Source organism: Eschrichtius robustus, chromosome 20 (assembly GCF_028021215.1).
Source record: "Eschrichtius robustus isolate mEscRob2 chromosome 20, mEscRob2.pri, whole genome shotgun sequence".
NCBI lineage: Eukaryota > Metazoa > Chordata > Mammalia > Artiodactyla > Eschrichtiidae > Eschrichtius > Eschrichtius robustus.
Window position 1 is genome coordinate 12473352 of NC_090843.1, and position 24586 is coordinate 12497937.

Sequence of the window (24586 nt, forward strand, 5' to 3'; positions counted from 1 at the left end):
AATAGCAGAGCGAGAGACCAGAAGGCAGGCGCTGGCTCCCCTTGTTCTGTTTCCTCCTCCCATGGAAAGGCACCGTCAAGGTCAAGGTGGGTCAGCTGGTGGGATGGGGATGCCTCACTGCAGAGAGGGCCCCACACAAAAGGCTCCTGCTGTTTCATGGACTTGGGGCCCAGGGCGGAGGAAGGGAGGACAAGTACTGAGCAATGAGTCAGAGTGGAGAAAAGTTCTTCAAGTTCCCTCAGTAAGAACCCCTTGGCCGATGGCCCCCAAGAAGGTGGCCTCTGAATGGAGATGCCCTGGCTAGCAGTAAGCTGTGCCCAACAGCACAGCCAGCCAGAGGGCCTGCATCCTTGAGTGCGGCTCCCCTCGGAAACAGAGAGGCCCTGTCTGGGGTCCAAAGCCTGGTGTGGGGAGGGCGGCTTCCCAAGAGAACGGAGAGTGAAGCATCTGCAGTCACCTTTGCTAAGCTGCAGCATCTCACACACGACCCTGGCCTGGAGTCCCCTCTCCAACAGGTGAGGGGAGCAGGACGGAGCCCTGGGAGTCAGATGTCAGCCCCCTCCCAGGCCCCCAGACCCTAGGGTGAGACCTTTCCTGTGAGAGCTGGGGCTGGGCCCCTGGGCAGGCACACAGCGCTGTCCTCCTCTCCCACAGTGCCAGGTCACCCAGGCCTGCCCGGGGCTGTGGGGAGGCCTCCAAGCCAGTTGGAGCATTTGCTGGGCGCCCTTATCTCCCTGGATGAGGCCATGGCCGTGGCCGCCTGGAGCCCAGGAGGGGAAAGCACTGTTCCTGCTCCCTCAGGCAGGCGGCGCCCACTTGCACCTGGGGCAGAGCCAGAGGCATATTTGGGTCGGACGTCGAGGTTCACCGAGAGGCGAGGTCACTCTGCTTCTGCACAGGACACCAGTCCGTGTCCGGGTAAAGAAGGCAGTGGACAGACTTAAACCTGGGAGGGAAGTGGGAGTCAGGCTGCAAGACGGGTGGGCTGGCCCCAGCACTCCTCCCCACTGCCGGCTCACCGCGTGGGGTCCTGCTGCAGGCTGAAGCCTCCGGCCACGTTCACCACATTATGTGGGTTCTCAGGACCCCCGTAGCTCAAGGTGACCTGGGAGAGAGGAGGAGGGAGAGTCACTCTCCAGGCCAGTGCCTCCCATCCCATCCTTCACAGGAGATGCCACTCGGCCTCCTGGTTCCCTAGCACCCCCCACTCAGCGCTCTCAGGGCAGGCTCAGGAACAGCACTGAAGAGTGATGGGGAATGAGAGGCGTGGCCAGCACAGAAGACACCTCAGGGAGGTGGCTGGCGCAAGTGTAGGGGCGAGAGGTCCCCCATCCCCTGCCCAAAGCTGATCCCCCTCCCTGGGCCAGGTCTGTAACTCCTGTTGCCCCTGAACCACTGCCCATGGCCCTGGTGCCCTGGGCCTGCCCGCCTGGGAAGGCGCAGCAGCTGTTCTTTACAAAAGAGCCCCCACGTGAGCCTGGGAGCCCCCTACAGGCAGGACCCTGGGTCACAGCAGCCAGGGTCCAGGGTCCACGGCAACTTTGCCGCAGCGCTGGAACCCACCCCCGCCCTGAGCCCTTGTTCAGCCGGGGAGCCAAGTGCAGGCAGGGACACCTGCGGAGGCAACAGGGGCCCAGCGCGCCTACCTGCTGGAGCAGGGTGTCGGGCGGCAGCCTCTGCAGGCTCTCCAGGTGGGAGTGGAACAGCGAGCTGTGCAGCAGGCGGGCGCCCAGCAGCCCCTCCACAATGTAGCCCACCGTGCAGTCGTCCGGCAGCCGAACCCGCTCGGCTGTGCTCATGAAACTGCCCAGGCTGGGGAGCGGAGGGGGGACAGGTCAGCGCCTCCTGAGCCCTGGGCAGCTCCACCTGCGGCAGCCAGCGCCTGCCTGGCCTCCACTCACCTGGCCCATGGGCTCATCTTGAGTGCAAGGCCTCTGCTCAAGCAGAACCCGGCCCCTCCGGTAGCAAACCAGAACTTGACCGTGGTCACCTGAAGGGAAGGGAGCCACCAATCAGGTCTCCTCACCCCAACTCTTCATCTGGGCACGCCAAGGGTCATCCTTAAGCTGCTCCTTAATGACTCCCTGGTCGATTGGCAGAAGCTTCCCAGGGCACAAGGGCACTGGGGCTTCCACAGCCCAGTTGCCTGTGGCCCCAGCCCCTCCCGCAGCCCCACCTCACTTACCCCAGTTCCTGAAACACTGCATCTGGGTGGATCGGGCACCTGTCCCAGCCCTTCCCTGCTGGGGTCTCCATGGTCTCAGCTGCCCCTCCCCGGCCCCAGCACTCACGGTTCCACCTCCTTGGACCCTCTCTGTGGCCTCGATGGGGTGGTCCAGGCTGGGCCGCCCCAGGTAGACGTCCTGGCTGGGTGAGAAGGTAGACAGCAGCTGCAGCAGGCCTTTGGGGTTTACGTAGTTGTCATCGTCCACATGGCAGAACCACCTGGGAACGTGCAGTCTCTGGAGCGAGCTGGGCCCAGGGGGTGGGGGTGGGGGAGCCCCTGGCCCAGGTGGGGGCCTGGACTCTCACTCAGCTCTGGGGTCTCCAGGGGGCACGGGTGTGGCCACCACATACTTGCGTCCAGACTCAATAAACTTGTCGTATTCCACTGACATCTTGCAGCACAGAGCCTGGCGTGTGTGCACGGCTGAGCAGTTGGTGTTGACGACGTGGCTGCCTGTCCATTGGAGAGACGGAAGCATGAGGGCTGGGGTGAGGCCCGCTGCCAGCCCACCCCACTGAAGTCGGGCAAAATGCGGCTGGCTGGTCGGCACAGGGCCTGTCCTGTTCAAGGCCCGGAAGTCGGACCCAATCACAGCTCTGTCTTGACTTCCTTCAGCTGATCCTGTTGCTGCCCTCCGAGGTCCGGGCAGATGACAACCGCTTGGAATCTCATGGGAGAAAACCCACCAGGAAATAGGACTGGGGCAGGACCACACTGCTCTGGGCAGGACTGGAAAGGATGGTTCCCTGCTGGCCCATCTTCAGGGGACATAACTCCAGCCAGAGGCCCTGGGAAGTCAGCCAGTGGCTGAGGGAGGCAGAACATGGCTGGTAGGGTGGGGCCCTGGACTCCAGGCTCTGTCCTCTACCAGCTGTGTAACCCTGGGCAGGTGCCTTAACACCCCCCCCCACCCCGGGCCTTTGTACACAGCAGGGGTCCATGTGGCACTGAACCAAGGGATAGCTGAGAAGGAGGCCCTCGGACATGCCAGCAGGGCTCGGCTGGGGAGGGCACTCACCTTCCTGGAGCTGTAGCTCAGGGTCATCCCCGTCGGTAAAGATGAACGTCTATAGAGAAATAGCCTGTGAGGTTTCAAGAGGCACCTCCCAGGGACTCTGGGCCTGGCAGGGCCTTGGCCCTGTGAGCAAGGGTGAAGCTGGAGAGGCGAGGGTGGGCTTGGACGGGATGGGGTCCAGGAGGAGGGAGGGCGGTGTCCCAGTGACAGTCTTCTAGTATCCTCAGCATCCCCAGTGCTGCTGGGGCCAGGCTTGCTCTTGCTAGAGGAGTTTCTGTGGTCTCAGCCCAGTGTCAGCTGGGAAAACCCACCCAAGCCTGGAGCCCGAAAAAGGACAGGAAAGGGTGGGCACTGAGGGTCCTGGGTCCCTGCATACTCAGGCCTGGGGCCTGACTGCCATGCTAGGGACACAGCAGTGGGTAGGGGGTCCTGGGGTGGGGATCCTGGGTGGGGTCCAGGGCGGGGTTGCCAGTTTGGGGATGAGGGAGCGGGGTCCCAAGGCAAGGATGCCGGGGTAGGAGTCCCGGGTGGAGGATCCCGGCGGTGTAAGTCCTGAGGGCGGAGTCCGGGGGGCGGCTGTGCCGGGACTAGGGATGGGGGAGGTCCCGGGCCCGGGGTCCCAAGGTCAGGAATCCGGGGAGCTGGGATCTCGGGGCATGGGAGGGTGCCGGGGGCGGGGGTCCCGGGGTCCGCGGGGTCTCGGGACGGGGCCCACCTGCCGTCGGGCCCGGGAGATCCAGGTGCGCAGCAGCAGCCCCAGGCGCGGCCCGTGGTTCTTCCGGGTGGTCTTGACCGCGATGAAGACGTCGTCGGGCCGCAGGCGGGGGGCGGTGGCGGGCCGGGCAGGGGGAGCGCGTGGGCCGGGGCCGGGGCCGGGGCCGGGGGCCGGGGCCCGGGTCGGGGCCGGCGCGGGCGCGCGGGGTAGCGGCAGTGGCAGCAGCAGCAGCGCGGCCAGGGCCGCGGCCAGCGCGAGGCAGGCCCGGCACAGCGCCCCCCTCGCGCGGCTCATGCGGCCGCGGGACCCGCGGGCACCGCCCAGCCAGGCGCGCCGCGGCCCCTTTAAGAGCCGCCCCGCCCACGCCACGACCCGGAAGCGGCGGCTGCGCTGCCCCGGAAGTGAACGGCGCGCCGCGGCGGGGTGGGCGAAGATGCCGCTGCCGGTTCAGGTGTTTAACTTGCAGGTAACGAGCCGCGGCCGGCGGCCCCCCGCGCTCCCGCCGCTGGGCCGGAGCGGGGCCGGCCGTGCGCACCCCCCCGCGCGGCGTCCTCCCTGCGCCCGGGCTCCGGCCGCAGCGTCCCGCCCGTCGGCCCCGGCAGCCCGGCAGGCCCGGCGCGCTAACGCTCTCTCTCCTTCAGCAGCCAGCCAGCTCTGTGTCAGGGTCGGGGGGTGCAGAGAGTCAGGACAGAATGCGGGGTGGCCCGGCCCCCCGCGCGGCCGCGTCGTCAGTGGCAGATGTGCACTGCGCCCCTCCCAGCGGTAGGTCAGAGCTCTTCCTGCCGGGCACGGCCGGGGACTTCAGCCTGAGCGCCAGCCTGTCGGCCTGTACGCTGCTTTATGAGGTACCTTCCAGGACAGGGGCCGGGACCAGCCTGCACGCCCGCCGGGCCGCGCAGGGCGCCCGGGCGGCCCCCTCCCGCCTCCCAGTCCATCGGCGGTACTCGCCCGGCGCTGCGGCTCCGGCTGCTCAGCCGCGCCTGGGTCGAGGCCGCCCATGTTTTCCCTATGGCTCGGAGGAGGCTGCGTCAGGACGGTGGCTGGGAGCACGTAGGGACCCTCTGGGGTCCCTGGGTAGTGGTCTTTCGGCTCTGGTTCCCGCCCCACAGGTGGGCCATCACGGTCGGGCTGAGCGTTCTGCTCTTGAGCCAACAGTCTCGCTAGGAGCCCCCTCCCTCATGTGGCGGCGCTGGACTTGGCGGGCAGTGGGGAGGGGCTCCGGGGACAGGATCCCACCCGCCCGGGAGATGGAGGGCAGAGCTGAGCGGGGCACAGTGAGGGTCACTCGCCCTCCCTGGGCGTCCCCTGCTCGAGGTGCCAAGGTGCTGGCCCGTGTTGCAGGGGGCCGTGGAGCCTATGCAGATTGATGTGGACCCCCAGGAGGACCCGCAGAACGCGCCCGATGTCAACTACGTTGTGGAGAACCCCACCCTGGTACGGAGCCCGGCGGGCACTCCTGGGGCGTCGGGGACTGCTTGGGTCTGTCAGTCCTGCTGGGAGGTCCAGGCTAGGCTCCCCACTCCCACCGCATCTTTTTCTGACTCAGAAACTTTTAGGGTTTCTAGTTGCGCGCTTATAATGGGTTGCTAGTCGGTTCCAGACTCTGTACCTGCTTCTCCGCCACACGGAGGAGCCCTGTGTGCTAGGCCACCCTGCAGGTCGAGTCTCCCTGCGAGGACAGGTCTTCCTTGGGACCCAGCCTGGGAAGCACTGTCTCTTCACTGTTCAGCTTGGTGACTGGCTGCCCATGTGGCTCTGGCTGTTCACCCCCCAGGGCAGAGATTTACTCCAGAGGCCCTTGCACTGGCCCATCCCGAGTGGCCTTTCATCAGCCCCTGGACAGTGGTTTATTTGGTGCCCACATGCCACTACTCCTGACTCACTGGCTGGGGCTTGAGGTCTAGGGTCCCAGCTTGCACAATCCACCCCCGCCCCCAGGATCTGGAGCAGTACGCGGCCAGCTACAGTGGCCTGATGCGCATCGAACGACTGCAGTTCATTGCTGACCACTGCCCCCCGCTGCGGGTGGAGGCCCTGAAGATGGCCCTGTCCTTCGTGCAGAGGACCTTCAACGTGGACATGTACGAGGAGATCCACCGCAAACTCCTGGAGGCTGCCAGGTGAGGCCGGGGCTCAGTGAGGTGGGGCAGGGATTGTGTGTGCTGTATGGCCAGTCTGGGCAAGGGCCTTCCCTGTGCTCCTGCAGTGCCTGGCCCCATAACACAGTGATCTGGCTTTCTTGTTGAAAAGCCAGGAGTGGCAGAAACGGCCCAACGGGCTAGACTCTCAGTCTCCTCGCTGAGAATTCAGGCTCCCTCCACATTTGCATGCGTGTGCAGTTCCAACACCGAGCAGACCCTGTGGAGATGGCAACGTGCTTTTTGCTTCTCAGCACGGCTGTGTGACTTATTTCTCGCTGGGCTCTCCCGCCAGGCTGCGGGCTCCTGCTGTCACAACTGCCCCTGTGCCAACTGGGCGCCCTCCCGATGGGGGTGAGGGCTGCTGGGAGGCAGCTGCCCGCCCTGCACATGGGCCCCTAATGGCCAGGTCCTCCCTTAGGGAGCTGCAGAATGCACCCGACGCCATCCCTGAGAGCGGTGTGGAGCCCCCACCCTTGGACACGGCCTGGGTGGAGGCCACGCGGAAGAAGGCCTTGCTGAAGCTGGAGAAGCTGGACACAGATCTGAAGAACTACAAGGGCAATTCTATCAAGGAGAGCATCAGGTGTGCCCAGGGGCTGGGGGGGTGGGCTCCATCAAGGAGAGCATCAGGTGTGCCCAGGGGCTGGGGGGGCGGGCTCCATCAGAGGGAGGATCAGGTGCACCCTTGGGGTGGAGGGTTGGGCAGCCAGGCCCATGGACCGACCGGTGTCCACTTGCGGCCGGACCCACAGGCGTGGCCATGACGACCTGGGTGACCACTATCTGGACTGTGGGGACCTTAGCAACGCCCTCAAGTGTTACTCCCGGGCCCGGGACTACTGCACCAGCGCCAAGCACGTCATTAACATGTGCCTCAACGTCATCAAGGTGGGCCCTGGGGTGGGTGGCATGGGAGGGGGGCATAGGGCAGCAATGCCCGTGGGCCAGGAGGGGGCGCCCCGGGCTGAGTGCATTCCACCTGCCCACCAGGTCAGCGTCTACTTGCAGAATTGGTCTCACGTGCTTAGCTATGTCAGCAAGGCGGAGTCCACCCCGGAAATTGCCGAGGTAATGATGGCTCTGTGCCCCTTGGAACTTGCCCCAGGATCCCTGACCACTCCTGGCCCTGGTGGGCCTTGTCCTCCTGGAGTCGGCCTCTGCTGCTCTTAGGCTGGGACTGGGTGCCTGGGGGCTGATGAAGGTATGGAGGGCGGGGGGTTGCTCACAAGTGCGACCTTCTCCTGCAGCAGCGTGGGGAGCGTGACACCCAGACTCAGGCCATCCTCACCAAGCTCAAGTGTGCAGCAGGTGAGGGCCCTGGGGCACAGGGGCAGGAGGGCACCCCAGCTGACCTCATCCCAGCCAGGGAAACCCATAAGCCCCACACCTATGCTGTACCTGACACCTACCCGTCTCAGGTCCCCCTTGGGGAGGCTAGGGAGTGGTGACCAGTGGTTGGGAGTAGAGGCAGTGCCTTCTTTCTGACAGCTGCTGCCATGGCTGGTTACCCCTGCTCCCACCCCTACCCCGTCAGCTGAACAGCTCGGGTGCCCTTTGCAGTAGGAATAGCAGCTGCTCAGCCTCCCTGGGCGCCTGGCTCACGGAGCGTGCTGCCGGTGCTCACTGGCAAGGTTACTCCTCACTTGCCAGCGTTTGTCGCAGGTGCGCGCCCGTTGATGGCCCCCACAGGGCCCTGGCAGCTTCCTCTGGATGCCGGGCTTCATCCTTTTTCCCCCTGCCCCCCCTCCAGGCCTGGCTGAGTTGGCCGCACGCAAGTACAAGCAGGCTGCCAAGTGCTTCCTGCTGGCTTCCTTCGATCACTGCGACTTTCCCGAGGTGAGGGGCATGAGGGTCTCTGGGGAGGAGAACTTCACTGGGGCTTGGGAAGCAGGGTGAGGGCTCGAGAGTTGGGCTTTCTGTTGGGCGGTCACCCCCATGGGGTCCTAGGCATTCTGAGTGGGCGGTGGGTGAGGTAGGGTGGACCCAGCCCAGACTTCTGTACTGACTGCCAGTGACCCCAGGACTCTGACCCATCTCCCTTCTTGCTCCTCAGCTGCTCTCCCCCAGCAACGTGGCCGTGTACGGTGGCCTGTGTGCCTTGGCCACCTTTGACCGGCAGGAGCTGCAGCGCAATGTCATCTCCAGCAGGTGGGTGGAAGGTGGGGTACTGGGCACTGCAGCCCTGCTCCTGTGCCCCCAGCCACCTTCAGGCGGGTGGGCAGGCAGGGCCGGCTCTGAGGAGTCTGGCATCTGCAGCTCCTTCAAGTTGTTCTTGGAGCTGGAGCCACAGGTTCGGGACATTATCTTCAAATTCTATGAGTCCAAGTATGCCTCGTGCCTGAAGATGCTGGACGAGATGAAGGTGAGGGGCCTGGCCTGGCTTGGAGGTGGGCGAGTGCGGAAGGCCTGGGGCAGCTGTCCCTGACTGGCTCTCCTCGCCAGGACAACCTGCTCCTAGACATGTACCTGGCCCCCCACGTCAGGACCCTGTACACACAGATTCGCAACCGGGCCCTCATCCAGGTAAACGCAGGGGCAGAGGCTGAGGCCGAGGCAGGGTGCTATGCATGTGCCTGCGGGTAGCTCATGTCCCCTTCGCTTTGCAGTATTTCAGCCCCTATGTGTCAGCTGACATGCGCAAGATGGCCACAGCCTTCAACACCACAGTGGCGGCGCTGGAGGATGAGCTGACGCAGCTCATCCTGGAGGGGCTCATCAACGCCCGCATCGACTCCCATAGCAAGGTGGCCGGCCTCAGGGCTGTGGGGTGTGGGAGGGAGACTCTGGGCCCCACTGAGCCCTGCACCTCCACAGATCCTATATGCCCGGGACGTGGATCAGCGCAGCACCACCTTCGAGAAGTCTCTGCTGATGGGCAAGGAGTTCCAGCGCCGTGCCAAAGCCATGATCCTGCGGGCGGCTGTGCTACGCAACCAGATCCACGTCAAGGTGCGGGCAGGGGGGCCCTGGGGTTGGAGGGATGGGATGGGCACACGTGCCCCTCTGGGCTAAGTGGCTGTCTCCACTGCAGTCCCCTCCCCGGGAAGGGAGCCAAGGAGAGCTGACGCCGGCCAACAGCCAGTCCCGGATGAGCACCAACATGTGAGGGCACCCTCGGCCTCCAGGATGGTCTGCACACCTCCCACCCTGCCCCGCCCCCCACCCTCGGACTCCTGGGCCTCCCATCTGCTCCAGCAGCACTTCCAGAGGTGTTGCCTGTGGCCCACTTGTAGGGGCCTGGCTGCTGGCTGATGCTAGCCCTCGGCCCCCTGCCTGGGCTTCCATGTGCCCAGATTCTTGTGCCCCACCTCCCCCTTGCTGCACCCTGTGCTGGGGGCGCTGGGGAGGGGGTGGGCTTTCCTGGAAGGAGAGGCCTGCTGGGCTCACCCACGTGGCGCTGGGGCCCCCACCCGGCAGCACTGTCTCCCAGCCTCCATGTTGATGTGTCATTTGGGGTTGTAGCATTATTGAATCTTAGTCCATTAAAGGGCAGCCTGAGAACAGCCCCTCGCACCACTCTTTCCTGTCTCCATGGGGCCCCCTGGCCCAGTCCCCACCTCCTTGGGCTCCCGTTTCTCACACTCCACTTGGCTTTGCAGGGCTGAGGCCAGTGCATGGCCCTCCTTTAAGCAGGTCTCCATGGTTAAGAAAATGAAGGCAGGAGGTGCCTTGCTCATTCCCCCTGTTCTGACGTCCCTACTGGCCCCAACGACACTCAGGTCTCAAAGAACCTGAGTGAGTGGGAACGTCGTGTCTTTGAAATGATTTATTGTTCATCTTGAGCACACGTGGGCCGTGAGGACGGGGCAGGTCCAGCCTGGGAGCCTGCTCCCTGGTGCAGCATCTCTGGGCCCCCAGCATGGGCTGAAGGGAAGACCAGCTTGTCCTTCCGTGTGAAGTAGCAGGAGGTTCCCTGAGTAAAGGAGTTTCCTTAAGCGGGACGTTTCAAGGCTTCAGCAGCGGGCCTGGGGGGTGGCACATGGGGCTGCAGCTGCCCTTCAGGCCAGGGCACTGCCCACGACCTCCGGGAAGCCACCTGGTTCTCCAGGCCTGGCCTGCTGTGGTTCCTGCAGCCGCGGCTGGGCCCCCTTCCAGGCCAGCGACTTCTCCAGTTTGGTTTTAAAAAGCAGTCCATGACCTGGCAGAGGGGCAAGAGGAGGGAAATGGGGCTCAGGAGGCTGAGGGTCCACGGCCCACTACAGTGGGGGCGGGCACCTGGCGGCAGCGGGCACGCCTCACCTGGACAGTCAGCCGTCTCTTTGAAAGCTCGCTTCTTGCAGCAGCCCCGGCACAGGTTAAACACACACCTGTTGCCCTGGACACAGGAAAGCTTGTGAGCCTGGGGATAATGCTCCTCCCCTGGCCGGGCTGCAGCCTGAGTGAGTGGGCCCCGAGCACAGGTGGGGCTCTCCTGAAGATAGGCAGAGCCCCTCACACGACAGAAGCCAACCCACCTTGGGCTGTGCCCAGGCTGCCCCCAAAACAGACAGGAAGAAGACCTCTTGCACAGGTTGCCCACCCCTCCGAGGGCTGAGCTCTGCCCTGGGCGGTGTGGCTAGGACGGACTCACCTTTGGGTTTCCACACTGATCACACTTTGCATATTTTGCTGGGAAAAGAACAAAAGGAGGTGCTGGTTGAACTAGGTGAGCCCACCCACCACAGCCATTTCCTACATGTGGCCCCTGGCAGGTATCCCTGCTCCCTGCAGCTGGCCAGGCCAGGTGGCTTGCAGAGGGCAGAGGACGTAGTACTCACGATTGCGCTGGGAAACCTCATCCCATCTGCCCGAGATGCACGGGCTCCATGCCCACCCCCTCCCACCTGAAGGTCCTTCTTGGGAAAGCTGCCCCAGGCCCCACTCCCTTCCTCTCCAGCTGCCTCAGGGCAGCAGCTCAGGGACCACAGCAGGCAGGGAGGCTGGCTGGCTGTGGCCTTGTGGGACCCGCCAGTCTCCTTGGGGGCACATGGAAGGGTCACAGGGCCCTTCTTGGTGTACTCTCCATGGCTTAGGAAGCAGCAGAGCCACCTGACCCTGGGGGACCCGGGGCGGGGGGCTGGCCTCCTCCCAGGGCTCCAGTGGTGGGAGCGTCTTACGCTTCAGCGAGGGGTCAAAGGTTTTGTGGGGGTTCCTCAGTTTCTTCTTCTGCTTGTTCTTGGACAAGATGTCTGTACTGCCCTCCTCCTCCTCCAGGGCCCGCTTGCTACGGGCACCCCCGCTCTCCTTGCTCCCCTCCCTGGGCCTGAAAGGGAGAAGCAGCGGGCAGAGCTGAGGGACACTCGTGAGAGGCAGCCCGCCAGCTGCAGTCCCCGGGTGAGGATGTGTGTGCAACTCCGCTGAGGCCCCAGCAGCCGGCACGGAGGCTGGGACACCAGTGTCTGAGCCACTGAGTCCTGGGCGGGGCTGTGGCTACAGATGACAGCCTAGCCTCACCTCAGAAAAGCCAGAGGAAGCTAGGGAGGGTCAACCTCTTGACCCCAGGACAAATTCACTCAGGATCAGAGGAGCTTAGAGAAGCATCTTATGAAAAAAGCCGTTTAAAACCTGAGCACAGGCTGACAAGGAAGAGGCCCCTGGCCCCTGAGGGATGAAGCACCCCAGCCAAGGAGGGCAGCAGGCAGAACAGCCCCCTCCACCATGTAACCCCCTCGCACCCCCCCACCCCCCTGCCAGCCCACATGCGGGAGGCTCACCCTGGCCGGAAGTAGGGCTGGCAGATCCAGTGGAAGAAAGGCAAGCCGCCTGAAGGCTTCTCTCCCTCCTTCTGCCTGGATATATCCTCCTGCAAAAGCCCAGAGGGCCCTCAGTCAGAGGCCCAAGGCCCAAGCCTCTTTCCCACTACACAGCAGCCCAGCACCTACCTGACACCGCAGCTTCAGGTCCTGGCTCACCGCGGCAATGCCCTCCAGGGTCTTCACTTTGGCGAGCTCCTCCCGAAGCTGCTGATGCACCTGCAGCCTGATACAGACGCCCCATCAGAAAGCCAGCCCAGCACCCAGCTCCCAACCACCAACCCTGAGCCCTGGGCACAGAGGAGCATGGTCTCTCCTCCCATCCAACCTCACCATGTCACCGCGGCCCTCCCAGACTCGGTGGCAGGTGGTTTTGTAAATGTTTGTGGAGAGCTTGTCTTAAAAACCCCAATGCAGGGCTTCCCTGGTGGCACAGTGGTTAAGAATCCTCCTGCCAATGCAGGGGACAAGTGTTCTAGCCCTGGTCCGGGAAGATCCCACATGCTGCGGAGCAACTAAGCCCGTACGCCACAACTACTGAGCCTGCAGCCCGCGAGCCACAAGTACTGAAGCCCGCGCGCCTAGAGCCCGTGCTCCGCAACGAGAAGCCATTGCAATGAGAAGCCTGCGCACCTCAAAAAAGCGTAGCCCCCGCTCGCCGCAACTAGAGAAAGCTCACACGCAGCAACGAAGACCCAACGCAGCCAAAAATAAATAAATAAAAATTTTTAAAAACTTCAGGAAAAAAACACAAACAAACCCCAATGCCCCAGGCAGGCCTCAGACCAGACACCGTTTGCCCTCGGGGGGCAACTCACGTGTGGTGCCACAGCTTAAAGAGATGGGCCCGGACGTAGGACAGAGGGCAGGGGTGCTGCCGCACGATGTCCAGGTATTCCTCGGCCAGCTCCCACACGGCAGGACTGCGGCCCTCAAACAGGGCAGGGTTGTGCAGGTTTCCCTCTGCAGGAGGAAGGGAACGCGAGGCTCAGGGGCCCCCGTGCCTCGCCACTCCAAGGGCAAGGCTAGCCACTGGCCTGACAGCTCTGGCCCATCAGGCAGATAGAGACTTCAGTGATGACAGCGTGAAGCCCGAGACTCTTCAGCTGGGCCAATGGTGCCATGATGCGAACAGGCCCCTCCAGCATCTGCCAGTGGTGGCCCAGCTGTGGGCAAGGGCACAGCCTCACCTGCACTCATGACCCCTTGCACCCCCGTGTCCTGGATGCAGCGTTCCACGTCCCGCAGGCACTGGATGTTCCCATTGGCAAACACGGGGATGGCCACTGCCTTCCTGTCGGGGAACAGGATGGGCAGACGCTCAGAAGGATGCTGTTTCCCCCCACAACCCTGGGGGGAGGGCCAGGCCCCCAAACTCCATCTTCCCACTGTGCTGCTCACCCCCAGGCCCAGCACCCCTCCTGGTGCCCAAAGGGCTGAGGGCCTTGCCTTGGGGCTGGGCTGTCTCCCTGCCCTGGGTTCACCCCGTGTCCACTCACCGCACAGCCTTGATGTGCTCCCAGGACGCGGTGCCCGACAAGGGCCCCTTCTGCTCCTTGGTGCGCCCGTGGACAGTCAGCAACTAGGACACAGCAGCGCCTGGCTCAGCCCCACTCACAACTGCGGCCCCCAAACCAACTCCAGGGGACCCTCTGCCTTTGGCTTTTGGGGTATCAGCTTCCCATGCAGAGCAGAGGAAAGGCCGCCCTGTGCCTCGCTCACTCAGTGCTGCACTTGAAGCCAGCTGACACCCTGGGGGTGCTGCCTGGGGCTTGCACGTCAGAGCCAGCCTACTACACCACCCAGGATGTGGAGGTGAGAGGCCCAGACCCTTTCAAAGGCCAGTCCTCTCTGTAGTGGCAGCACCCCCGCTGCCCAAGGCCAAAGGTGTGAGGGAGGAACAGGCACCAGCCTGACCCCAGGGCTGGTGGGGGTGGGTGGGAAGGTGGTTGAGGCCCAGCACCTCCCCCTGCCCAATACTGGCCTCCTGGGCCCAAGCATGGGGCTCCCCTCCCCTCGTCAGGCCTCACCTAAAGGTCACTGATTCCTGCCCACCCCAGAGGGTAAACCCTCAAGGGGCACTCCTGGAGGCGGGGGAACAGTGCAGGGCCCTGGGAGCCCATAGCCCTCACCTGGCAGCCAGCCTTTTCCAGCATCTGGGCGTACCTTACGGTCTTGTCAATCTCTGGGAAGACACGGATCTTGCATGTGACAGGGACAGAAAGTTTTTCGTGGGCTAGCAGAACTAGGGAAAGGCAGAGTCAGCTCCTGAGAGAACTGTGGTGCCACCTTCAGGCAGGCTGTGGGGACCCATGGCTAAGCCCCCAAAGGAGCACAGGCCCTGCAGACGCCCCGCGCTGGCTCCCTCTCGATGGCAGCTGAGAGTTGCACCTCTGACCCTAGGGCATTGGAGAGGCCAGGACCGGGCGAGGATGCCGCCCTCCAGCACCTATTATCTGGTTCAACGGGGGGGCAGCAGGAGTGGGACAGGCGACTTCACAGCCACCTTCTACAGTGGAAAGGCGCGGGGGTCGCCACAGCCAAGAGGACTCTGCCAGCCACTGTCCTCTCCTGAACCCTGCCAGGCTGTCTCAGGCCTGCCACCCAACCACAACGCGGCCCCAAGTCCCCGCAGGTAGTGTGTGGCCAACTCACTCATTCTTTGGAGGAGGTCCCACTCCTCCTGCAGGAAGGCGCCATAGTGACCTGCGAAGAACAAGCATGCCCTCTGCACCACCCTCTCGAGTCCACATGGGCCTCGAGCTGCCTGGCCAGGTTCTATTAGCCCGGTGGCCTGAGCTTAAGGGTGCTGAATGGAATGCCCACCCCACACGGTCTCTGACCAACCAGCAACTCCTCAGGCCCAGTGAGGGAGACAGGCTGAAATGCCAGGGCAGCAGCCACTGGTCCCTGAGGCAGCACGAGGGCATGGTGGGGACTTTTCAGCAAAACACATTTATCCAGAGGGAGCCCAACAACTTCCCCGGACGTGATGAGCCCCTGACAACCAGCTGAACCCTGTCCCCCGCCCTCAGTGCCTGAGAAGGGCCGCCCTCCAGAAAGAGGAGCGAAGAAAAGGGCCGGTGGCCCCCTGAGCTGCTGCCATCAGAGGCAGGGCCAGGCCCCTGGCCAGCTCACCCACACACTGAGCACCTCTGGGCTTGGAGCCCACCCCAGCCAAAAGCTTGTGCAATGACACAGAACCCCAGAACGGGAACTCACCTCGCTTGGCTATCATCTGCGGGCAGCCCAAATTCAGGTCGATGGCGTCGCAGTAGTCCTGAGCCAGGAGAGCTGCCTGGACAAACACCTCCGGGTCATTGGCACAGAACTGGAAGAGACACGAAAGTCACCACGAGCCCAAGCCAGTCAGTCCCACACGGGTTCATAGGTGACCAGTGGGGGTGTTGCCCAAGGGGATGACCACAGGATGGCATCCTATCTTAGATGTTTACAATGTAACCAAGCTAGGATGCGTTCCCATGCCACCAGGAGAGCGAGTTATGAATTCACACAGTTCTCCCAGTTGTAGCAGAAAGCCAGTATCACTGACTTTGCAAAGAGCAGAGCCATTCTCTCTAACTGTTCTGATAAAGAGGGAGCACTTGGGGTGATGCTGGGGAGGGGGCTGCGAATCTTCCACGACCTCCACGCACCCAGGTCGTCCGTTCACCAAAAGCCTGAGGCAGCTCCCAGAAGAAGTCAATCTCTGGGAGAACTGGCCCACCCCCGCCCCTCCGATCTCAGGAAGCCTTTTCCGGAAAGGCCCAGGGAGAGGTGCTCGGCCAGCATTCTGGGCCGGGCCGCCCACCTGCACAATGAGAGGCCGGTCCTCGGGGCACACGTCGCAGTACAGGTTCTCCTTGCGGTAGTTGGCATCTCGAATGAAGACCTGGGCGTGCAGCATGGGTGTGTAGCACAGCTGGGCCCCGTGGCGGCGGCTCAGCAGCCTCCAGGCCAGCTCGCTTTGGTCCACCATGGGGGCCACCACGTGGCGGGCCCCCCCCAGGGTACAGCTCCAGAACTCGAAGCCCTGCAGCTTTGGCATCGTCTCCACACTGAGAGGTAAGACCAGGGGCTCAGCCGCAGCCAACGGGGCGCAGGTGTAGGAGCCGACCCTCCTCGAGGCCGCTCCAGTGCTGCCCGATGGTCACAAATGTGGACACTAAGGGTGTCAGCTGGTGCAGGCCAGGAACTGAAGCCCCAGTGCTGGTCGCCTTCCAGTGGAAACCTTGGGCAGGTCACTCAACCTCTCTGAGCTTTAACCCCTTACTTCTTAGCAGGATTAAGATGTCTGCCTGGCAGGACTGGCGTGAAGAGTAAATGGAACAGTACGTCCTGTCAGTGCCTAGCCCAGAGGAGGCTACCTTAAAAGGCAGCTACAACCCAGAAGACTCGGGGACCCCCACCAAAGCAGGACCACCCAGCGGCGACACTGCTGGAAGCCTAAAAATGCCTGCCCTCCCTGCCCACCAAGGGGCCCAGGGCAGTCACCTGGACACTCTGTGCTCTCCTCTGGGTGTCAGGTGTATAAAAGCACTAAGAGTACTTTCCCCTCTGTCTTATCTTACCTATGCCCGGCCAACCTTGTAGGAGCCATCATTCCCTACAGAGGCTTAACAGGTGGTAGCCGAGAAACGATTACAATCCGAAACACCGGAGAACGGACTATGAGGGAGGCTTACTTTCAGAGAACACTCACCTCCTGTACCTAGTTTGGGAATTATTAAGCATGGTCATCGGCTTAACAACTGCCTAAGTGCCCAGCTGTGGGTTTGAGAATTTCGGAAATTGTGAAGTTACATGTAAAAATCACCTAGGTCGCCAATGTGTTGCCCAGCGGGGCACCCTCCACCCCCACCCGAAGGAAGAGCCCCGGGAACCCGAGAACCGCGGGTCAAATCCGCAGGGAACCTACTTGGGCGGACCCGGGCCACCTGAGCGCCCGAGCCAGGCTGAGGCTCCTCCCGACGCAGCTACGCCCTTCGGAGCCGGGGGCGGGGCGGCCTGGAGCTCCGGGGGTGCGGCCGGGGTCCCGCGGGGTGCGGCTCCTGTGGTCACGCCGCGTCCTGAGACCGCCACACCTGGGTTGCCGCCGGACCGCAGCCGAGCCCAAGGCTCCGCGCTGGGTCCGCCGGAAGGTGCTCCGCCAGGGCGGTCCGGGCGGCCCGCGGTGCGGCGAGAAATGCGTCCCCGGGAAACCGCGCCCGGCGGCGGGGGGGGGCGGTGTGCGGGGTCGTGGGTCGCAGGCCGGAGGTTGGCTCCGCCCGGCGCGGTGGGGCGGGTTCGCGGGGGTCGGGCCGGGCCGGGCAGGGAGCATCGAGAGTCGCCCATCGCTCGCGGCGGGTATCGCCCGGCTTGAGCTCCCGCCTTTCCCCTCAGAGGAGCTCGGAGCTAAAGTCCTCGTCTCGGCCCTAAAGTCCTCGCCTCGGCCCCGTGCGCGGAACCTCGTAAAAACCTTCGAAGGACCGAAATCGCTGTTTTATCGCGGAAAGCAAACAACTGCGCGAACTTCCTGGCTCCCATAGCGCGGCGCTCGGCTGCCCAGACCCACAGAATTCTTCGTTTTAAACCCAAGACGTGCGAGTCACCTGCTTAGCAAATGTGATCACAAACTTACCTCCTGCTTGTTCCCCTAAACACCCGCTTCTCTTTCCTAAAGAAACCGATTGGTCTTCTCTTTCCCCTCCGTCCCTTTCTCCTATTACCTGAGGTACAGAAACCCCTACCTCTGATTACTGCGTGCACGTCTTCTGTACCCGCCAGAGGGTGTGAATACACTTTGCTTTCTTCCTGTTCACCTGTCTTTTGTCAATTTAATTTTCAGGACCTCCAAGCACAGTCCCAAAAGGGAAGAGGGAAAGTTTTTCCTCTGGCAGAACCAAGTTTCATTGTATCATTTCATCCTTAAGTATTTCAACATCCCCAAAGGACAGGAGTTTTTAGAGAAACAACCACAATATCATTAACACACCTGAAAAATAACAATTTCCTAATATCAAATATCCATCCTTGTGTGTCCAATATGGCAGCCAGCTGTCATATCTTGAGTGCTCGAATGTGACTGGTCTGAATTAAGACGTGCTGTAACAGTAAAAAGACACCAGATTTCAAAGATTTAGTAGGAAACAAAAAAAAGTAAAAGAATTCATAATTTAAAGAATATTGATGACATGTCGAAATAATATTTTTATATTAAGTTAGGTTAAATACATTATTGAAAATAATTTTATCTTTTTATCTTTCTCAACGTGGCTACTAGAAAATTTATATTTATGCAGGTGGGTGGGATTTCTGGAATAGCAGATTGAGGAGCTCACCAAATCTCCTCCCCAAAAAGCAGTGATAAAACTGGGCAGAACTGTTAAAAGCAACCATTCCAGGACTCTGGAAGTTGACCAAAGGCATACAATATTTGAAAAGCACTTATTAAAAAAAAAGTACTGAACATCTGTAAGAAGAACAATGGGAGTCTGTGGAGTTTTAGTATTGAACTACTTTTATTTCCTCCCTCCCCATGGTAATTCCACCGGAGCCAGGTAGGCCTTGAGGACCTCAAGTTCCTACAGACACTGGAGAGAGCTGGCTTGATTGGGGGAGGGGGAAAGCCCCAAAGAACAATTGCAATCACAGTAGCAAACAACTGGGTAGAGACCTGTATCTCAGCTGCCCGCGGCCATGATAATGGTTGGAGCAAGCAATAGTCCAGCCAGAAATTTAACAAGGAAATTCAGTAAATGAGATAGCCATGGTGGGCCTTGATAAGATAGTAGTCTGCAAGGCTGTGCATGTAGTAAGGAAAGACCAGAGATGCCCCAGTTATATACTCCTCTCTGGCTGAATGTGAGGCTTTGGGCAAGGAAAAAGCCAGGCCCAAATTGTAAACTGCTTAAACCAACCCATACACATAGCTGTCAGCAAAGGGTGGAGGCCTTACTGGTTCAGTAGACTTAAGCATAATCTCTAACCAATAACTGGCTGGCCATTAAACTATAATGACCCAGGGGCAAGTCTTGGGAAGCCAAGCTTACATATAAAAAAAGATTTTTTTTTTTTTTGGCCACGCCGCATGGCTTGTGGGATCTTAGTTCCCCAACCAGGGATTGAACCTGGGCCCTCTGCAGTGAGAGTACAGAGTCCTAACCACTGGACTGACAGGGAATTCCCTAAAAAAAAGATTTTTAAAAAATCTAGTAGAGGACTTCCCTGGCGGTCCAGTGGTTGGTTAAGACTCTGCACTTCCAACGCAGGGGGCAAGGGTTCAATCCCTGGTCAAGGTACTAAGACCCCACATGCCATGCAGCGTGTCCAAAAAGAAAAAAAATCTAGTAGAGTTATCAGTGACCACACACTGCAGAGGGGACAGACTCTACAGAATTCATCCAGGCCAGGTACTGAGCAAACAAATACTAGCTAGCATCAATAAAAACATCCAGTAAGGTAGGAAGGGGGTCAGAATCCAGAGTTTCTACAACATATTATAAATGCCCAGTATTTAATAAGAAAGTATGAGACAGTCAAGGAAACAGAAATTTAAGCCATACACAGGGAAAAAAGTGGTTCCTAGAAACTGTCCCTGAGGGGGCTCAAATGATGGGTTTAGCAGACAAAGAATTAAAGCAGCTGTTGTAAATATGTTCAAAGGACAAAAAGAAACCATGTTTAAAGATTTAAAAAATATATATGACAATGACTCATCAAGTTAAGATTATCAATAAAAAGAAATGATTTTAAAAAGCCAATGGAGGGGGCTTCCCTGGTGGCGCAGTGGTTGAGAATCTGCCTGCCAATGCAGGGGACACGGGTTCGAGCCCTGGTCTGGGAAGATCCCACATGCCACGGAGCAACTAGCCCCGTGAGCCACAATTACTGAGCCTGCGCGCCTGGAGCCTGTGCTCTGCAACAAGAGAGGCCGCGATAGTGAAAGGCCCGCGCGCCGCGATGAAGAGTGGCCCCCACTTGCCGCAACTAGAGAAAGCCCTCACACAGAAACGAAGACCCAACACAGCCATAAATAAATAAATTTAAAAAAAAAAGAAAAAAAATTAAAAAAAAAATGTACTCTTTCATGTTTGGCTTCTTTAAAAAAAAAAAAAAAAAGCCAATGGAGGGACTTCCCTGGTGGTGCAGTGGATAAGACTCCGTGTTCCCAACACAGGGGGCCCGGGTTTGATCCCTGGTCAGGGAACTAGATCCCACATGCATGCCACAACTAAGAATTCACATACCACAGCTAAGGAGCCCTGGAGCCACGACTAAGGAGCCCACCTGCCGCAACTAAGACCAGGTGCAACCAAATAAATAAATAAATAAATAAATAGTTTAAAAAATAAATAAAGTATAAAAAAAGCCAATGGAAATTAAGAGTGGAAAAACACAATAACTACAATGAAAATTTCACTAGAGAGCCTCAACAGCAGATATGAACTGGAAAAAGGAAGAATTAGTGAACTTGAGGATAGATCAGTAAATATTATCCAATCTGAAGAACAGAAAGGAAAAAGCATAAAGAAAAATGAACAGTACCTCAGAGACCCACGGGATACCATCAAGCATACACATACAATACATTCACATCCAGAAGAAAGGAAAGAGAAAGAGGAGCAGGAAAAAGGGTTTTGAAAAAGTAATGGTCCCAAACTTTCCAAATTTGATGAAAAACATTAATTTACCAATCCAAGAATCTTAATAGGATAAATACAAATATATTCACACCTAGACACATTACAGTCAAACTGCTAAAAGACAAACAGAATCTTGAAAGTAGTAGGAGAAAGCAACTCATCAGATACAAGAGAACTGCAGTAAGATAAAAGATGACTTCTCGTAAAATAATGGATATCAAAGAGCAGAGGAGTAATTAAAATTCTGAAAAAAAAACAGTCAAGCAATAATTCTACATCCAGCAAAATTATCTTTCAAAAATGAAGGCAAAATAAAGATATTCCCAGATAAACAGAGATGGAGAGAATGTGTTGCTAGCAGACCTGCCTTACATAAAATACTAAAGGAAGTCTTTTAGGATAAAGGAAATGACATCAGATGGTGCCATGAATCCACATGAAGATAAAAGGAACACCAGTAAAGATAATTACATAGATAATTATCTTAAAATGGTATAGGGACTTCCCTGGTGGCGCAATGGTTGGGAGTCCGCCTGCCAATGCAGGGGACACGGGTTCGAGTCCTGTTCTGGGAGGATCCCACATGCCGCGGAGCAACTAAGCCCATGCACCACAACTACTGAGCCTGTACTCTAGAGCCTGCGAGCCACAACTACTGAGCCCATGTGCCACAACTGCTGAAGCCCATGTGCCTGGAGCCCGTGCTCCACAACGGGAGAAACCACCGCAATGAGAAGCCCGTGCACTTCAACGAAGAGTAGCCCCCACTCGCCACAACTAGAGAAAGCCTGTGCGCGGCAACGAAGACCCAACACAGCCAAAAAAAAAAAAAAAAAATAATAATAATGATGCTGCAATGAATCTGCTTGTGTATGTGTGGTACGGTTTTTTACAAAAATTGCTGTAGATATACATTTAGGATAAATTACAAGACATGGGAATGCATAGGTAATCTTTCTGCAGATTGCCAAATTCCTTCCAGAGGATTTGTGCTCTTTTGCATTGCCACCAGCAGCGCACGAGTCCCTGTCTCCCCACGGCCTCACCATCAGAGGATGTAGGCGGTGCTCTCAATTTGTGCCTGTCTGATGGGTAAGGTATGAGATAGCTCAGTGTGGTTGTCATTTGCATTTCTCTTAGAATGAGAGAAGTGTCTTATTATATGTTAGGTGTCTAAGTGACTTTTATTTGGTATATATATATATATATATATATAAACTTTTTAACAGCTTTATTGAGGTATAATTAACAGTTTAAAACTGCACATAAGGTGACAATGAAATAAGTTTTGACATGTATGTAAACAGTAAAACTACCACAATCAAAATAATGGAAGTATTTATTATCCCCCATGCTTCCTCTACCCCTTTGTAAGTCCTCCCTCCCCTCACCCCTCCTATCCCTAGCAAGAACTGATCCATTTTCTGTTGCAGATTAGTTTGCCTTTCTAGAACTTTGTATAAATGGAGTCATATTACATGGACAGATGGTCCCCAACTTATGATGCTTCAACTTACGATTTTTTTACTTTATGATGGTGTGAAAGCAATACACGTTCAGTAGGAACCATATTTCAAATTTTGAATGTTGCTCTTTTCCAGGCTAGCAATATGCAGTCTGGTCCTCTCCCGTGATGCTGGGCAGCGGCAGCGAGCGCAGTCCCCAGTCAGCCCGCGATACGCGGGTGAACAAGCATCCTGGACCCAGACAACCATTCTGATTTTCACTGTCAGTACGGTATTTAATCCGTTACGTGAGATAGTCAACACTTTATTATAAAATAGAGCTTGTGTTAGATGATTTTGCCTCACTGCCCACTGATGTTGGTGTTCTGAGCACATTTGAGGTGGGCGAGGCTCAGCTGTGATGTTTGGTAGTTTAGGTATAGCAAATGCATTTTCAGCTCACGGCATTTTCAATTTATGATGGGTTTATTGGGCATAATCCCATCGTAAGTCAAGGAAAAGCTGTGCTCTTCTCTGGTCTGGTGTCTTTCACTCAGCATAATTATTTTGAGATTCATCCATCATGCTTCTGTGTGTATCAGTAGTTCATTCCTTTTTATTGTGGAGTGGTATTCCATTTCAGAAATGAACCACAATTTGTCTGCCTATTCACCTGTGAAGGATTGTTGTTTCTACTTTTTGGCTATTCCAAATAAAGCTGCAGGAAACATTCACAGACAAGTCTTTGTGTGGACATATGCTCTGTTTCTCTCGGGTAAATGCCTAGGAGTGGAATGGCTGGGGCATATGGTAGGTGCGTGTTTAACCTTTCAAAGAGATTGCCAAACTGTTTTCCAGTGTGGTTCCACCATTTTGCATTCCCACCAGCAATGTAGAAAAGTTCCAGTTTCTCCACATCCTCACCAACACTTAGTATTCTTAATTTTAGCCATGCAAATACGTGTGCGATATCTCAGTGTGCTTTTAAAAAATATATATTTATTTATTTGGCTGTGCCATGTCTTAGTTGCGGCTCGTGGGATCTTTTAGTTGCGGCATGCGGGATCTAGTTCTCTAACCAGGGATCCAACCTGGGTCCCCTGCATTGGGAGCGCGGAGTCTTAACCACTGGACCACCAAGGAAGTCCCTCAATGTGCTTTTTGGTTTTGTTTTTTTTGGCTGCATCGGGTCTTTGTTGCGGCTCGAAGGATCTTTTGCTGAGGCACGCTGGCTCTCTAGAGTTGCCCTGTGGCCTGCGGGATCTAAGTTCCCCAACCGGGTATCGAGCCAGCGTCCCCTGCATTGCAAGACGGATTCTTAACCACTGGACCACCGGGGAGGTTCCACTCAACGTGCTTTTAATTTTCATTTCTCTATGACTAATAATGCCATCTCTTTATGTGCTTATTTGCTCTCTGTATACTTTCATCGCTAAAATGTGTTTCAAATCTTCTGCCCATTAAAAAAAAATTAAACTGTTCTCTTCATGTTGAATTTTGAGAGTCCTTTATCAGATATGTGATTTGCAAATACTTTCTAACAATCTGTGACTTATTTTTAATCCTTTTAACAGTGTCTTTCAAAGAGTAGAAGTGATCAAACTTTGATGAAATCCAATCTAACAATTTACTCTCTTATTTATTGTGCTTTCAGTGTCCTATCTAAGAAATCTTTGCCTAACCCAAGTTAACAAAGATTTTTTCCTATATTTACTTCTAGAAGTTTTATAGTTTTAAGATTCACATTTAAGTCTATGATCCATTTTGAATTAATTTTTGTATGTGTTGTGAGGGACTGACCTAAGTTCTTTTTCCTTTCTTTTTTTTTTTTTTTTTTTGCATATGGATAGCCAATTCCAGAACCATTTGTTGAAAAGACAATCCTTTCTACATGGAATTGCCTTTGCATCTTTGTTGAAAATCGGTTATCCATACATGTGTGAATCTATTCCTTTACTGCTTCATTCCATTGATCTACTTAGGTATCTTGATATCTATAACACACTGACTTGATTATTGTAGCTTTATAATAAATCTTGAAAAACCTTGAAATCAATCAATGCAATGTCTCCAGATTTGTTGCTCTACATCAAATTGTATTGTCCATCCTAGGTCCTTTGTATTGCCATAGGGATTTTAGAATCAGCTTGTCAATTCCTACAGAAAGCCCGTTGGGAACTTGATAGAGATTGCATTGAATCTATAGATCAATTTGGGAAGAATTTACATCTTAATATTGAATTTTCTTTTTTAAAAAATCAATTTTTATCAATTTCTGGGCTGTTATTTATTTACTTTAAAAGATTTATTATTTTTATTTATTTATTTATTTTTGGCTGCGTCAGGTCTTAGTTGCAGCATGCGGGCTCTTCGTTGTGTCGTGTGGGTTTCTCTCTAGTTGTGGTGTGCGGGTTTTTTCTCTTCTCTAGTTGTGGCGCACAGGCTCCAGGGCGCGTGGGCTCTGTAGTTGTGGTGCGCGGGTTCCAGAGCATATGGGCTCTGTAGTTTGTGGCATGCAGGCTCTCTAGTTGAGGCGCGTGAGCTCAGTAGTTGCGGCACGCAGGCTTAGTTGCCCCACAGCATGTGGGATCTTAGTTCTCTGACCAGGGATTGAACCTGAGTCCTCTGCACTGTAAGGCGATTCTTTACCACTGGACCACCAGAGAAGTCCCAATATTGAATTTTCT

The 24586-nt window shown here is 57.0% G+C and overlaps 3 protein-coding genes and 1 non-coding gene across 9 annotated transcripts; 1 reads left to right on the forward strand and 3 right to left on the reverse strand.

The window, feature by feature from the left end:
* Positions 1-739: 739 nt before the first annotated feature.
* RFNG (RFNG O-fucosylpeptide 3-beta-N-acetylglucosaminyltransferase) lies at positions 740-4266 on the reverse strand. The gene is made up of 8 exons (XM_068531171.1): positions 3958-4266; positions 3246-3294; positions 2578-2680; positions 2292-2445; positions 1902-1990; positions 1647-1812; positions 1020-1105; positions 740-946 (listed from the first exon to the last, which is right to left on the reverse strand). Exons 1-8 carry the CDS (start codon positions 4249-4251, stop codon positions 865-867), a joined length of 1023 nt encoding a protein of 340 aa, XP_068387272.1. The 5' UTR covers positions 4252-4266; the 3' UTR covers positions 740-864.
* Positions 4267-4346: 80 nt separating this feature from the next.
* GPS1 (G protein pathway suppressor 1) lies at positions 4347-9603 on the forward strand. Of its 5 annotated transcripts, none has more exons than XM_068529732.1 (14): positions 4347-4423; positions 5299-5391; positions 5896-6077; positions 6517-6681; positions 6851-6986; positions 7089-7166; positions 7349-7406; positions 7849-7934; positions 8152-8246; positions 8355-8460; positions 8541-8621; positions 8705-8842; positions 8913-9047; positions 9130-9324. In XM_068529732.1, exons 1-14 carry the CDS (start codon positions 4391-4393, stop codon positions 9202-9204), a joined length of 1461 nt encoding a protein of 486 aa, XP_068385833.1. In that variant the 5' UTR covers positions 4347-4390; the 3' UTR covers positions 9205-9324. The 5 variants fall into 5 exon arrangements, with proteins under 5 accessions (XP_068385833.1, XP_068385837.1, XP_068385834.1 ...); XM_068529736.1 differs by having other exon boundaries at positions 4362-4423; positions 7346-7406; XM_068529735.1 differs by lacking the exon at positions 4347-4423 and adding an exon at positions 4580-4802.
* Positions 9604-9849: 246 nt separating this feature from the next.
* Positions 9850-16877, reverse strand: DUS1L (dihydrouridine synthase 1 like). Of its 2 annotated transcripts, none has more exons than XM_068531399.1 (14): positions 16749-16877; positions 15642-15888; positions 15053-15161; positions 14486-14536; positions 13963-14015; positions 13330-13412; positions 13021-13124; positions 12649-12793; positions 11960-12056; positions 11792-11880; positions 11195-11340; positions 10669-10706; positions 10338-10413; positions 9850-10236 (listed from the first exon to the last, which is right to left on the reverse strand). In XM_068531399.1, the coding sequence occupies exons 2-14, from the start codon at positions 15876-15878 to the stop codon at positions 10097-10099; spliced, it is 1368 nt and encodes a 455-aa protein (XP_068387500.1). In that variant the 5' UTR covers positions 15879-15888; positions 16749-16877; the 3' UTR covers positions 9850-10096. The 2 variants fall into 2 exon arrangements, with proteins under 2 accessions (XP_068387500.1, XP_068387499.1); XM_068531398.1 differs by having other exon boundaries at positions 13963-14075.
* Positions 16878-18918: 2041 nt separating this feature from the next.
* TRNAE-CUC (transfer RNA glutamic acid (anticodon CUC)) lies at positions 18919-18992 on the reverse strand. The gene has a single exon. It is a non-coding gene; the product is annotated as a tRNA-Glu (tRNA).
* Between the last annotated feature and the right edge of the window lie 5594 nt (positions 18993-24586).

What these genes read in the sequence shown, in the direction of transcription:
- DUS1L (XM_068531398.1), bottom strand. Translation starts at nt 15,878, where the DNA reads ATGCCAAAGCTGCAGGGCTTCGAGTTCTGGAGCTGTACCCTGGGGGGG. An exon ending in GAGCACATCAAGGCTGTGCG is followed by an intron (nt 13,125 to 13,329) that starts GTGAGTGGACAC and finishes GTTCCCCGACAG; the next exon opens with GAAGGCAGTGGCCATCCCCG. An exon ending in ACCTGAAGCTGCGGTGTCAG is followed by an intron (nt 11,881 to 11,959) that starts GTAGGTGCTGGG and finishes GGGCTTTTGCAG; the next exon opens with GAGGATATATCCAGGCAGAA.
- GPS1 (XM_068529733.1), top strand. Translation starts at nt 4,650, where the DNA reads ATGCGGGGTGGCCCGGCCCCCCGCGCGGCCGCGTCGTCAGTGGCAGAT. An exon ending in TCTATCAAGGAGAGCATCAG is followed by an intron (nt 6,682 to 6,850) that starts GTGTGCCCAGGG and finishes CCGGACCCACAG; the next exon opens with GCGTGGCCATGACGACCTGG. An exon ending in CAAGCTCAAGTGTGCAGCAG is followed by an intron (nt 7,407 to 7,848) that starts GTGAGGGCCCTG and finishes CCCCCCCTCCAG; the next exon opens with GCCTGGCTGAGTTGGCCGCA.
- RFNG (XM_068531171.1), bottom strand. Translation starts at nt 4,251, where the DNA reads ATGAGCCGCGCGAGGGGGGCGCTGTGCCGGGCCTGCCTCGCGCTGGCC. An exon ending in TGAGCTACAGCTCCAGGAAG is followed by an intron (nt 2,681 to 3,245) that starts GTGAGTGCCCTC and finishes TCCAATGGACAG; the next exon opens with GCAGCCACGTCGTCAACACC. An exon ending in CTGCAGCAGGACCCCACGCG is followed by an intron (nt 947 to 1,019) that starts GTGAGCCGGCAG and finishes CTTCCCTCCCAG; the next exon opens with GTTTAAGTCTGTCCACTGCC.